The sequence below is a fragment of the Pavona decussata genome, unplaced genomic scaffold (assembly GCF_977016875.1).
Source record: "Pavona decussata unplaced genomic scaffold, jaPavDecu1.1 SCAFFOLD_24, whole genome shotgun sequence".
NCBI lineage: Eukaryota > Metazoa > Cnidaria > Anthozoa > Scleractinia > Agariciidae > Pavona > Pavona decussata.
Genome location: NW_028145447.1, coordinates 120,407 through 133,603, shown reverse-complemented (window position 1 = coordinate 133,603; position 13,197 = coordinate 120,407). Strand labels below are relative to the sequence as shown.

The 13,197-nt window shown below is 40.4% G+C and overlaps 1 protein-coding gene across 2 annotated transcripts; it reads right to left on the bottom strand.

Annotated features, from left to right (window-relative positions):
- Window positions 1-720: 720 nt before the first annotated feature.
- LOC146485845 (uncharacterized) lies at window positions 721-11,619 on the bottom strand. 2 transcript variants are annotated; one of them, XM_085102796.1, is made up of 4 exons: window positions 11,195-11,619; window positions 5,932-7,599; window positions 4,521-4,786; window positions 721-2,417 (listed from the first exon to the last, which is right to left on the bottom strand). In XM_085102796.1, exons 1-4 carry the CDS (start codon window positions 11,472-11,474, stop codon window positions 2,157-2,159), a joined length of 2,475 nt encoding a protein of 824 aa, XP_084958922.1. In that variant the 5' UTR covers window positions 11,475-11,619; the 3' UTR covers window positions 721-2,156. The 2 variants fall into 2 exon arrangements, with proteins under 2 accessions (XP_084958922.1, XP_084958923.1); XM_085102797.1 differs by having other exon boundaries at window positions 5,932-7,596.
- Window positions 11,620-13,197: the final 1,578 nt, after the last annotated feature.

Below are 13,197 nucleotides of genomic sequence, written 5' to 3'. Positions count from 1 at the left end.
TGAGCAATTTCAAACTGTCTTTTGAAATCACGTGATTGTCACACCACCCTCCCCTCCCTAGTGCAAAATCAATCAATCAATCAATCAATCAATCTTTCTTTCTTTCTTTCTTTCTTTCTTTCTTTCTTTCTTTCTTTCTTTCTTTCTTTCTTTCTTTCTTTCTTCCTTTCTTTCTGGGATATCTTTGGATCCGTACATGAGTCCGTCGTGAAAGTGCGCGCTTCACACACGATGGCTTTCTCCCATAATTTGTACTATCTCAGACCTCAACTCGAAGCAAACACTCATTTTCGTTTAATCTTCTCATCCTTTGGGAATCTGTAAAACATAAGGGTTTTGTGAACCCAACTTTCGTGGAGACAACCCCCGACAGCAACGCGTAGCACCATCTTTTTTCGTGCGGCGGATTGAAAACCGCTCTATAAGAATGATTAACATAAAATTTCTCCTTACATTGACAGTGCTTGATCAAACCTACAGATTACGAGAATAAAAGAAATGATCATCAAAAATAAAATGTCTTGATATTTGAAAATTTCTCCGCACTAGTACTATGAGAAATCTATGCCGAACAGTAAGGAGAATTTACATGTTGATATCGGGATTTCAAGGGTGAATCTATAATTTCCTACTATCGAAAAAGCGCCCCGGTGATTACCATCAAAATCGACAAAATGGCTACCTCTCCTGGAAAATGAGTTGGAGAAAATGCATACAAGGTTGAATTTCCTCTGCGTTTATTGCAAAGTACGATGATTTGTACAAAGTTCTGTCTGACCGATAGACTTTCCGAGCGCTTATTCGAGGAAATACAACAATCCACGATAGACGTATTTCTTCAGTGAGTGACACAGGCATCCGAGTGCTGCTTTCAGGAGTCGAACCTAAGACCTTCCGTGATTACTAGTTCGGATGCTCTACCACTGGGTTCATGCGACAAAAAATATCCTTATCATTTATTCACCAGGCTTAAAGCATAACATCTCATTTCTTTTACAATAATCTATTATTTAAACGTCCATAATATATTGGATGTTTTGTCAAAAGAATTTTGATGCCTTTTCTTCAGGAACTGAGGCTAGCCATCGTAGGTCTCTATAAGCACATGTTTCCATGGAGACTAGTAACCACGTTTAACGCGAAGAAGATGACGATATAGGTCTTTGTTCCACCGAAGTCAAACCAGAATGGCTAGTCTTTTCAATCTTGAAGTGTCGTGAATTGGTTACAATACTTTTAACTGAGTGTGCCATCTTTTTTTCTTTTGTTTTATTTGTTTGTTGCTGTCGCTGTTTAATTTTTGTTCTCTTTCTTCTTCTTTCTTTTTTTTTTTTTCTTTTTTGGAAACCTTCACCTTTACTGTACACGAACGCGAAGATTGCTAATCGCTATTCAAAAAACTCCGAACGTGTGCCAGCTTAGAATCTTAGAACTCTTGAAGTTATACATATATTATGTATAGTATTTTAGTTTTGAAGCTAAGTTTTTTGGTTAGTTGAGTGTCGCAAAGTCATCACCAACATTACTGACTTTCTTATTTACACGGGCTCCTAATTGTTATCATTATCATTATTATTATTATAAATACTCTTATGTTGATGAAATTGATTACAAAAAAATCGGAAAACATTAATTTGGAAGTACCTTTTGCCAAAAAACATGCATGCATCACTATTTTTTTAAGTTAGAAAGCAAGACACCGTGTCCAAATCTTGCCTTTCTTCGCGACTCGAAATTCACCTGATTGACTGTTTTGCTAGGAAGATTAACTAACTCGCCACTCAGGCAACACGAGAAGGAGAGTTTATGAGACGGCAGATCAACTGCAAACGTTTGGTTTAGTTTGACCTAGTCTCTCACATCAACCTCGTTTCCAGGGAAAGTCCTGGGAACGAGGTTGCTCGCACCCAGATGTCCCGGATCTTGAAGAAGATCAACAAACTCTCTCTATGGTTTGATCGCTAGCCGTCATGTACTGCCGTCGATTGTCTTGTCATACGCTCTCACAACGCCGTCTATTAAAATAGGCGCGCAGTCAGCGAAATCCGTGTGCGCGGACGGAATTCACCTCTGAGTGCGCGAAATATCGCAAGCGTCGAGGCAGCCTACGATTACCCATTTTACGTGTCTCTCTCGTCCGTGACGCAAGTTTAAAACTAATCTAATGTGGGCGCGTTGACGATCTCTATCATTTGTTCCAGTCTCATGTTGTTTGATTTTTTCGCTTGTGCAATCTCTTTCTCGCAATCCTGTATTTTCTCTTGCAGCTCCTCAATGCTGGCTTCTGGTGCGTTGATATGAGTGCAGATTTCTTGTTTTTCTTGAAGGGACTTGAGTTTCTCGTGCGGTGCGCCGCACAAAGCTTCTTGGATTGTTACCGCCAAGTTGAGCTGCTCCATGGCATTTTCATATTCTTTCTAAGATAGAAAAGAAAAAGAAAAAATGCAATGCATACAATTGAAGTGGAGACCGCACATGCTAATAATGCATGAGGAGCCGCGTAGAGGTGTTAAAATTAATTAGGTTGAGTGACGGTTGCTATGATCAAATTCCGGAGTTCAAAAGGAGCAATCTATCAACAGTATAGTAAAGAATCCTTTTCAGTAGCGTGTAATGTCTAGATCGAGCTTGCCGCAAAGCAATGAAGTCTGTGACTAGAAAGCTTGGCTTTTGTGGAAACGCACAGTTAACTGGAAACGAAAATCCTCCGATCTGTCCAGAAGCCTGGCTACACATCGACCGTCGGAAACGGAAAATTGACAATTTTTACTAAAGGTTTTCTATTTCCCGCCAATCTAATTGGCGCGCTTAATGGTCCTAAATCGACGAACCATAACATCAATGATTTGTTCGCCCATCGTCTCTACAATGCAAATTTTCAGTTTATTTTTCGGCAAGCTAATTTTCTGCATCATTTTCCAATAACTGAATAATAAATAAAGTCAATCGACATCCTTCATTCGTCCGCAAAGGTAAGTGCGATTTTTATGTTTACGTTATATATTTGATCAGGACTCGCAATTTCGTGATTTGGGAAAAAGTGTAACGGCGTTGATCACCAGCTTCCAGTTTCCACGTGTGTAGGAACTCTTAGAATCAGAGTCAACACGAACGGTATATTTATGATGATATTATTGTTGCGGTTCCGTGTTAGTATTTCAGACGGTAAGACCAAAATAGAAAATAGATACTGGCAATCAATGTTCACCACACTGAGTGCGACAAAAGTGTCCAAAATAACCGGCTAAATATTCACGGTTTTATTATGTAGAGGCAAAAGACATAGTTAGGTCACAGTTGTTCTCTCGGGTGTGTCGCCTGAGAACAATAAGCAATCGGGTGCGTCGCCTTTGCTTCGTGAGCTAACTCTGATAATAATATTGGAAATTTCTTCACTGAGAGATTTTGAACTCGGCCGTTCTTATCTCGGGTGAGTCGCCTGATAAGGACGAGCAATCGGGTGTGTCGCCTTTGCTTTGCCGTGTTTAAGACTCGCTGCACATCGACGATAACTTTATTATTCTCCGGAGGTTTTTGACTGAACCGGAAATATTCGACTGCACGCAGTGAGTGAATGTTGATTGCTGTAAACTTTTTACAACGCACTGGGGCTCGTCTTGCACGAAAATGTGGTTTTAAACTGTCAACAGCACTCCCGTAAACAATAGGCCTCCTGTAGCGATCGAGGAAAAATTTGGATGGCAAAATCGGTTGCTAAGGCGTGCGGCTCGCCATGAAGTCGCGCAAGCAGGCGTAAGAAAATGTTGCTGCTGCAAGAGTTCCTTACAAAATAGCGAATGAATTGATCTGGATAATACCAAAACAAGGAAAGAAAAGAAAGAAAGAAAGAAAGAAAAAGGGTTTTAAAATTACACAACTAGCATTTTAGCGACAAGCGGTATAGTCCGATTATGGCTTCTACCATCTCCCCTATTTTTTTCCAAGATGGCCTCCACGAGCAACACGAACTTCGCTCTCACTATCAACTGAAAATATATATGTATAAAAAAGTGCAATTTTTATACGTATATTTTTCCAGTTTATATATCTAACTTTTATGCCTTTCTCTTTTTTTACCGCCGTAAGGCTTAGTCTTGTCGTCTACAACTTTATTATCTCAAGTATCAGTTTACAGATCCAGGGGTCCGTTTCTCGAAAGTCCCGGTAACTTACCGGGCCCGATAAGTATATTTTTAATGTTTTTTTCGCCGATTACACAGTGATTACAGACATGGTACTTGGCCAATCTTTGCATAGAATTAAAAGATTTTAAAATTAAGTTTTTGAAGCTAACAAAAATTGACTTCTCTTAAGAAACATTTATCACCAAAGACACTTATTGGGTCAGGTAAGTTACCGGGACTTTCGAGAAACGGGCCCCTGGTCTGTAAAAGATCCGGTTTCTCTTAACGTATTCTCGCTGTGGTCCGTGCCAAATTTAGAGTTTTGAAAGCAATGCTTTACCCGAGGTGTTATAAAGAATATTGAAAATTATTTTTTCCCAAACGTTAGAGGATTACCTTCATTTTGTAAGCTACACCCAAATCGTGCAGCGTTCTAGCAGTATCTTGATGACAATTTCCAAGAAAGCTTTTTCTGATGCTCAGCGCCTTTGAAAAACAATCTACGGCTTTGTCAAAGTTTCCCAGTGCAAGGCAATCATTGCCCATGTAATTGTACAGCGTGGCTGTGAATGGATGTTCACCTAGTTGGTCAACGTAGACGCCAAGAGCGCTCTCTCTGAAACTCAGGGCTTCCTCGTGATTGTTTAATGAGCTGAGAACAACTAAAGAATGGACAAAGAAGACAGAAAAATATATAAGCACTGTACTTGGGAAATTAGAGCTAACATACGGAAAACATGTAACCGGTGCCAAGCGCGGGAAAACACAGCGCGACCACTGCATCCCGCTGCATATCAAGCATGGGAAAACCTAATGCAAATAGCGTCAAGCGCTGGAAAAAATAATACATATCCTGTGTCAAGCGCGGAAAAACATTATGCAACCTGTGTCAAGCGCGGGAAAACATTATGCAACCGGTTTCAAGCGCGGGAAAACATTAGAGAAATTGCATCGCATATACGTGAAATGCAAATGGCAAAAATGACCACGTGGCCACGATTTTCCCGCCATTTTTTGTGTTTGCCGGTTGTCGTTGCTACGTGAAAACAAGTTATTTCGAGTTTGCCGTCTAAGTGAGAACTACGTAAGTATTTCTTCCTTTTTTTCTTATACATGTAAGTAGTTAATTGTTGAAAACAAGTATCCCAATAGTTTTTCAGGCAAGTCATACTAGGGCAAATTAAGTTTCATGTTTAAAAATCCTTCATAACTCGCTCCTTACCGCACTTTTCTTCATGAACTCACCACAGTGAGTCGCAAAACAGCTTCATCGAAACTCGCAAAATTAAAGCTGAAGTCAAAAGGTTCACGCTATTTTAAGTGAAACGTGAAACGGCAAGGTGACGTTTGCCGTTTGACGTAAACGCGATGCTAGATATCTCTAACAACCGGTGTGAAGCACGGGAAATCATTATGCAACCGGTGTCAAGCGCGGGAAATCATTATGCAACCTGTGTCAAGCGCGGGAAATCATTATGCAACCGGTGTCAAGCGCGGGAAAACATTGTGTAACCGGTGTCCAGCGCAGCAAAAAAAATAATGTAGCCTTTTGCCAAGCTTGAGGCCAACACCTAATCCAAAAACTACCTGAGTAAACACCGCTTTATTTTACACACTCAATCGGAAACTACCCCAATATGTTAGCTTTAGTTAACAAAAAGACCGTCTACGATGGCGTTTATATCGATAACAAAGTAACAGCTATAATGGTACCCGGATATTCTGGTAAGTTTATCCTTGGGTAGTTGAAGACCCAAGGATTTCCGAACATGACCCGAAGTTATCCGAACACCATCAGTTCACATACCTGCCCTGTCGTTACAGCACGCTGCATGCTTGAAAGGTTCCTTTTCCCTTGTCTTTTCCCAGATTTCAAGAGCTTTGTTACTCAACTCCAGCGCGGTTGTTGTGCAGCCATTCTTGGCCATACAACGTGATATCTTGCTGTAACACTGCGCCACCATCTCCCCTTCCTTGACACTCAGCTGCTCGTACAACTCCAACGCTCTCTTCAGCACTTGGTAGCTCTTGTCTGAAACCACATTGCACGTTCGATGGCACTCACAGCAATAGATCAGCTTTATGCCTACACATGTAAGGCAATCAGCCAAAAGACGCAAGTCGTCTTTGTTCGCACTCACCACAGCCTTGTAAACCTTCTCAAAGTCGTTTCTCTTCATGACTTTGGCCAAGGTGACGACTGCATCGTTGAGAACTTGAGCGCAGCGCGTGGAGATCGTTTCACCACTTTCTGCTGCCCACATGATGGCTTGAATAATGTGCTGCTCCTCTCTCCAGTAATGGCAAATTGTTTCCTTGGCCGCGCCTTTACACAAGAAATGCTGATTTAGTTTAGTGATCAGCCTCAAATAGTGATCAACAAACCTCTCTCGTGCTTGGTTGTAGCAAACACTCAACAGTTCGTCTTTCTGGGCCCTCTCTGCGCAGCAAAGTTGAATCACCCGATGAACAAAATAGTGGTTAGACTGTGCATCTCTGTGAACAAGTGATCTTGTAACCAGCTGAAATAAAATGGAATCAAGTTGGACTGAAGAGTCATTCTCCTGGATTCCAAACACAATGGAGACCTGCTGGCGATGGAAAGCAGCAGGAAAGACAGCCAACGAGACCAAAGCCTTCTCTTGTTCCTGGTCCAGCTGCTTCAAGCAGTCGAAAAGGATGCTCTTCATTCTTAAATCTGGCGAAAAGCGTTCCATGTTAACTGTCAAATCTATAGGAGTAGAATGTTTTTGTAACATCGGTATTAACGCTTCTGGGCCACCAACAACTTCGATATACGCCGCGGCCGCGTGTAATATCAGAGGGATATTCAAGCAGAGGTCTGCAATAGTCCTGGCTTCATCGTCGTTTAGGGCGATCATGGCGTTCTCTTTTACTTTGGCTTGGAGAAACTTTGCAGCGTCCTCGTTTTGCAGTTCAAGAAGTTTGACCGAGTAGCGCGAGATTTGGCAGGAGGCTGGGCACACTTTACGTGACGTAATGACGCACTTCACGTGTTTAGCGTACGTGGCCACGTGATTGACAAAGCTGTAAAATTGCTTGCTCTCTTCCAGTTCGCTGAGGATATCTTCAGCGTTGTCAAGAATAAGGATTGTCTTAGTGGTTAAAGACCTCAAATACGACAACGCCACCTGGCGGGGTTTACTCATCCAACCCTGACACACGTTTGCTTTTAGGGACAGCAGAATGTTAGCGGACATTTTGGAGACAGATCTGATTTCTCGCAAGCAAAGGAAAACAACTTGAAAACCATTTCCAATCATCACGTGACCAATCCTTTGCGCCAAACAGGATTTTCCATAACCTGGTAAACCGGTTATGAGGACAAGGCGTTGGCCATTGCTACCGCTGAGTACTTCGACAATTTCATCCATCATTTTTTCTCTTCCGTAGAAGTGAGCTGTTTCACACGGCAAAGTTGGCCTTTCATCGAAGAAACTTGTCTTTGAATCTTCTGAAAAATAAAGGGATAAATTTTTATTTTGTTGAAAAGAGTACTTTCATTCTATGTAGAAGTTTGCAGTCCGTGGATGAAATCCTAAAGTGTAACCAATTAAACTGAATGCAAAGCTTTAAACAGTACTTCTTTTTAAGGGGGCGAGGTAGTTATCTGGCTCAACCTCATTTTAATTCCGAGTGGATGGACAAGTCGTTTTCTTTATTGCCAGCAAGTTGTGAATATATAGCCTATAAAAGTTAGAAACTATGGGAATCTCCAGGGCCCAGTTGTTCGAAGCCCAATTCAGCTAATCCTGGATTAACGCAAACTTTGATTCGAGATTAATTATAAACCAATAAAGATTCTTCCAAAAGATTTCGTCCCCCACTTTTAACTTCGACTTTTCTTTACCATTAGCTCAAAATTAGCTTTTAAAAACATTTTTAACGAGCGAGATGAAAACCTCGGTTAACTTTTAATCGTGGATTAGCGTTAATCAGCTTTCGAACAACCGGGCCCAGGCGTGCGTTTCTCAAAACTCCCGAGAACTTTTCGGGCCCGAAAACATTACGGGGCGCTTTTCGGGTATTTTTCTCGGGTCCCGAGAAGTGTTTCTCAGAGCATCCGAAAGTGTCCCGAATTGTCTCCCGATATTTTCGGGAATCTTTTCGTGTTAGAGCTGGAAAGATTATTTTAGAACACGGTTTTTTTATAGTACAACTTACATTTTTTCCAGTTGAAAACTGTAACTGTATTTGTAAAATAAATTTACGTGTAAATGCTGTTCCTAAAGACAGATTTCAGCGCAGATACTACTGAGCTAACTGGTTCACAACGTGAAGACTGTTTGGTTTCTATTTTAATCTTGACCTTTCAAATTCACCGTTGTTGCAGTTCGTCAATGTTTCCATATATCTGTCAAACCGTCAAGACTTGTCAAAGTTTCCATGATACTATTGGCTACTCGTTTGAATGAACTGAAAACGTTGCTCGCAAATCCCCCAAAACATAAAAACAAGTCCGTCAAGGGATGTTTTGGTTTTGAGCAGGTTTTAGCGTCCTCGGACACCGCGTTACCATGAACTCGAAATTTCGAGGTGGAGGCTGATAATTATATAAGAAATAAGTTGTACTGCAAGAAAATGGCTTATCACATCTGCAGCTTAGCGTTGTCCGATGAAAGTTTTCCAGAATGAGATAAGGTGGGTATCTGTTATGTTTTTTTAGTTGTTATTTTTTATTTTCTTTTACGAAGTTGCTGTACAACCTGTTTGGCGAATACTTTTTCTACATTACCTGAGGATGAAATAATAAATTAAGAGATACCTAAGTCTAGATATAGGTCACTGAGGATAAATTTCAGTAGCCTGTGTCTTTTAAGCTAGCGCTTACTTACCATGCACCATGGATCCATGCACAAACGGGGAGTGGTAATAACTGTTTGAATGAGGCCTTCGGTTGCGGTTCGTGATTAAAGCGATCGAGATGTTCTAAGTCAACACAAAACTTAGGCCAACGTTGTCCACTGTATGAGGACTTATATCCTTAGTGAAAGCTTTCTATTTTACAATAAAATAAGATTAATTTGAGCTTTAATAATTCTTAAAGCACGGCGAAATCGAGCGCCATGAATCAGTTACAGTTTTCGCAATCTCGGCGAGTAAATAGGCCAATTTCAGTTTGAAAACATTTGACTACATTTGTAGGTTTTGAAGTTGAGCTTCTTCTCAACCGATTTACGTTAAAAGAGACAGAATTAATTGTCCGTTATACACTTAAAATATAACTGAAATTTAACCACACTATCAAACTCGGCAATATGCGAACCGCTGAGGAAACTATCAAACTGTCTTTATTTGGTCCATAATCTCTCAAAAATCAAGTTTTTTAAGTACAAATTTCACTTCTTTTGCCTTGTCGGTCGTCATTCTTTGAAAGTTCGACTGAAAATACCTGATTTATAAGAGTTACCTTCGTAAATTTACTGGAATCAACAAAATCTTTAAGTTCATCTATATACGAAGTTCTTGCGCGCACTAACGCATGTAAACCTGTGAGATTTTCAGAAATTTTCTCTTGGTTTTTAAACACTTTTAGCTTGAGTCTAGCCCAGTATCTGTCAATTAACTCAAACTCTCGTTTTGGATAACTTTTTCCTTGATAATAGTAACGCAATACAACCATTTAACTGAAAAAGCATTCCGAAAACGCATTTCGGGAGCTTTCTAGCACCCGAAAATTATCGGGGAAAATTACGTGACTTTTCTCGGGCCCGAAAATTTTGTGCGCTTTGAGAAACACCAAAAAGCGTTTTCGGGAGCTTTACGGGGAGCTTTTCGGGCCCGAAAAGTTCTCGGGAGTTTTGAGAAACGCACGCCAGGAATTTAAGAATATTTATGCCAATGAAGTTTAAAATTGTTGTATTAGGCATATCTATGGATACACGTATTTACTTTATAGACAGAAGTATTTTACTGGAAAATACACCACTCGTAAAGTTCATACGAAACTACATCCGGGACCCGAGTGGCGTATTTTCCATATCCTCAATTGTGAGGATATTGATTACGCCATTTCTCGCCTTATCATGGTAGTTTGTGCAAACAGCCAGTAAAAAAAAAAAAAAAAAAATGACGAGCGATAGATTTGTCTGTATAATAAAACGAAAATTGCCTGGTGAAAGTAAAATGAAAGCGTTATCAATTTTCGGGCACAGCCCAGAGCCTGGAGCTATCTGTGACGTCACCCTAGACTATGCAAGCTATTTTGTTCCAGTTGTTGAATTTGTTCCGACAATGTTTGACATTCAGGTCGAGAAGAAAATGTGTTTATTTATGAATGGCTGTGAGTTCTACTCAGCAGCAATATTTCAATACCGACTTAATACGAAATGTTAGGTTCTTTATCTTGAGAAGAAATTAGTAACATTTACTGCATCATGCTGAAGCGTGTCTTGAATACAGTTAAAAGCCAGTTACGCACGATTTCCCGCATAATTTGAACTTCCGCACTTGGGAAAAACACCTTGCTTATGATCAGGAACTATGTATTTAGCTGATGCAGCACATTGAAATGAATTAACAGAATCTTAATTTGTTAAATTTTCGACGTTGAATGGTTGCTGCTACAAGAAAGTTTTTGTCGCTCACAACTGAATAAACCAGCTTCTTAAAAAAATTGCCTAAGGCTATAGGGCCCGTTATCATAAGTGTATGTGTTCATTCCGGGGGGTTTGTACCGCTATTAAAAACAGAGACGAAGTTTTAACAATTTTAACTATATACCATGCAATTTTCAGAGCATCGAAGCCTTCATCTGCTAAAACACAGATACTTACACCTAACGCAATAAATCCCTTTTCTTTCAGTTAGACTGACAGACCCATTTTTCCCATAACGTTTCAGTTAAGTATAAATAGCCACTGCAGCGTCATTGTTCGACTGGAAAGAGTTATATTATGACAGCCGACAAACGTGACTTGTGTTTGATGTTGCAAACGTCTCACAATTTCCTAAGAGCACTTTTGAAAAAACTGGCAAATTTTAACTTTGAAGGATTAAGCACCAGGGTGCTCGCAGTTCTAGTCAGGCTAACATAAGTTATGGCTCACCTTCGGTTCGCTGAGGCGATATTAATACATCACTCAAGTCTGGGCGACTCGCGAATTGTAACAATTCGGCCAATGGATTGAGGTTGTCTGCTGAAAGGCATCCACTTTCCATCATTAGATCGAAAAGCTCGAAAGGTTTTTGGATACCTTGTAACTTCCCTTTAGGTATTTGATCTATCTGTAGGCCAAACTTCATTTTTTCCACATCATCTTTGGTGAGTCGATTCGAAATGTCCATCAAGAGCATTTTGAAGGATTTAAGCGGGGAATGGCTGGCCATTTTCAGAAATTCGCATCAACCTGGCCTGCTAAACCATTCGCAGTCTTTTCAAGGATACCTCCTTCTGAAATGCACTACATCGAGTGAAAACATCAAGTCATTTGTGGGCTTTAAAGAATGACGCGAAAAACACTGCGATTATGAACATGTGTGACATGCATGATTAACTTTTCGCCTGGAAACGAGGTTACCCCGAGGCCAAGTCAGCCTCGTTTCCAATCTTTTAGGGACAAGATGCCCCTAATGGCATTTTCGCGGGATGCTTAAAGTGCCGCTAACCCTTCAATTTGTTTTCTTTTGGTAGATTTCCATATCTGTGAAGAACTCATTTTCGAAAATTTTTTTTAGAAATATTGAATCCTTTTTTTTACGAGCGCTAGAAGTGAAGGCAGTCTTGTCGATATTTTCACCTATCGCTCGCTCGAAAATGAGTTCTTGAAAGATATGGAAAGCTACCAAAAGAAAACAAATTGAAGGGTTAGGGGCACTTTAATGAGGCCTCATTTATTCCCATTGTATGCTTCGCAGATTTTAAAACTATCCTAGCTGATGGAATAGTTTGAGTCACAAAGATAGCGTGGTGTTGTTTCCGTATTCCCGTTTGTTACGCCACTTATCGTTATTCCGGAAATTGCAGTAAGATAACATAATGACCACACACTGCACTTGGCCTGACTCACGTACGTTTTCTATTCTGGTTATGTAATTTCAATAAAAGTGTAAGATTACAAATTGTTCTCATTTCACCAAAAAAAAAAAAAAAACAGAAAAAAAAGAAAACAGGTAAAAAGCTTTTCTAAATGAAAACTTCTAGTAAAAAATGACAATCAAACCTTTAATCTTTTTTTGAAGTGGATTTCCAGTAGCGTTTAAGCATCAATTCGACCAAGCGATGTGATACGTGTTTTAGCTTTATCATTGACCTTTCCTCCTCGCATTGTGGTTCTACAACTGTCTTACCAAGAATGATTCCTTCGCCAGGAACTCTCCAGTTTCCACAGTTTTAACTGTCGAGTGCTTCTAAGAAGTTATTCTTTCGATTTACCGTTTCAAAAAACAATATGGCCGCCACAATAGTGGACAAAAAGATCCCTTCTAGGAGAGAGAAGAATTTAATCCAGGTTTAATGAATAAATCAAATGATGATTTGACGTCACAGGTAGGGATGAGGGGGTCCCCTCCCTCGTGGTATACGCGCCGATAATAGATTTTGATTGGGCCATTTTTGTTGAAGACAATCAGAGCAATAGATCTCTTCTAGGAGAGAGCAGAGTTTAATGAATAAATTAATGTGCAGATTTGAAGCTACCATGAAGAAGAAAAAAAAGAAGAGATGCCGAGTCCAATTTTAGACACGGTCTACCGTGCGGGCATCAAGCGTAAAAAGTCTTAGGAGCGAGGTAAGAACTCCCACAACAAACGGACATAGCAAAAGACAGGGGCCCTAACGCCGTCCTTCCAGGGGATGGGGGCGGGGGACAAGGGATCTGAGAAGAAAGCATCAGAATCCGATCGTCCTTCGCACAAAATTCCAAACCTTTAGTCATCCCCGGCTCAACCCTTTTGGATCGGAAGAGAAAGGAACATAACAGAACATAAAAGACGTCACAAGAAGAGAGAAAGCGAGTACAGCGCATAGAAGAGACGAGAAGAGAATTGTTGTGAAGAGACTTCGATCAAGCTGGGTGAAGCCACCAGATGACTAAGGCTAAACGAAAGTGGG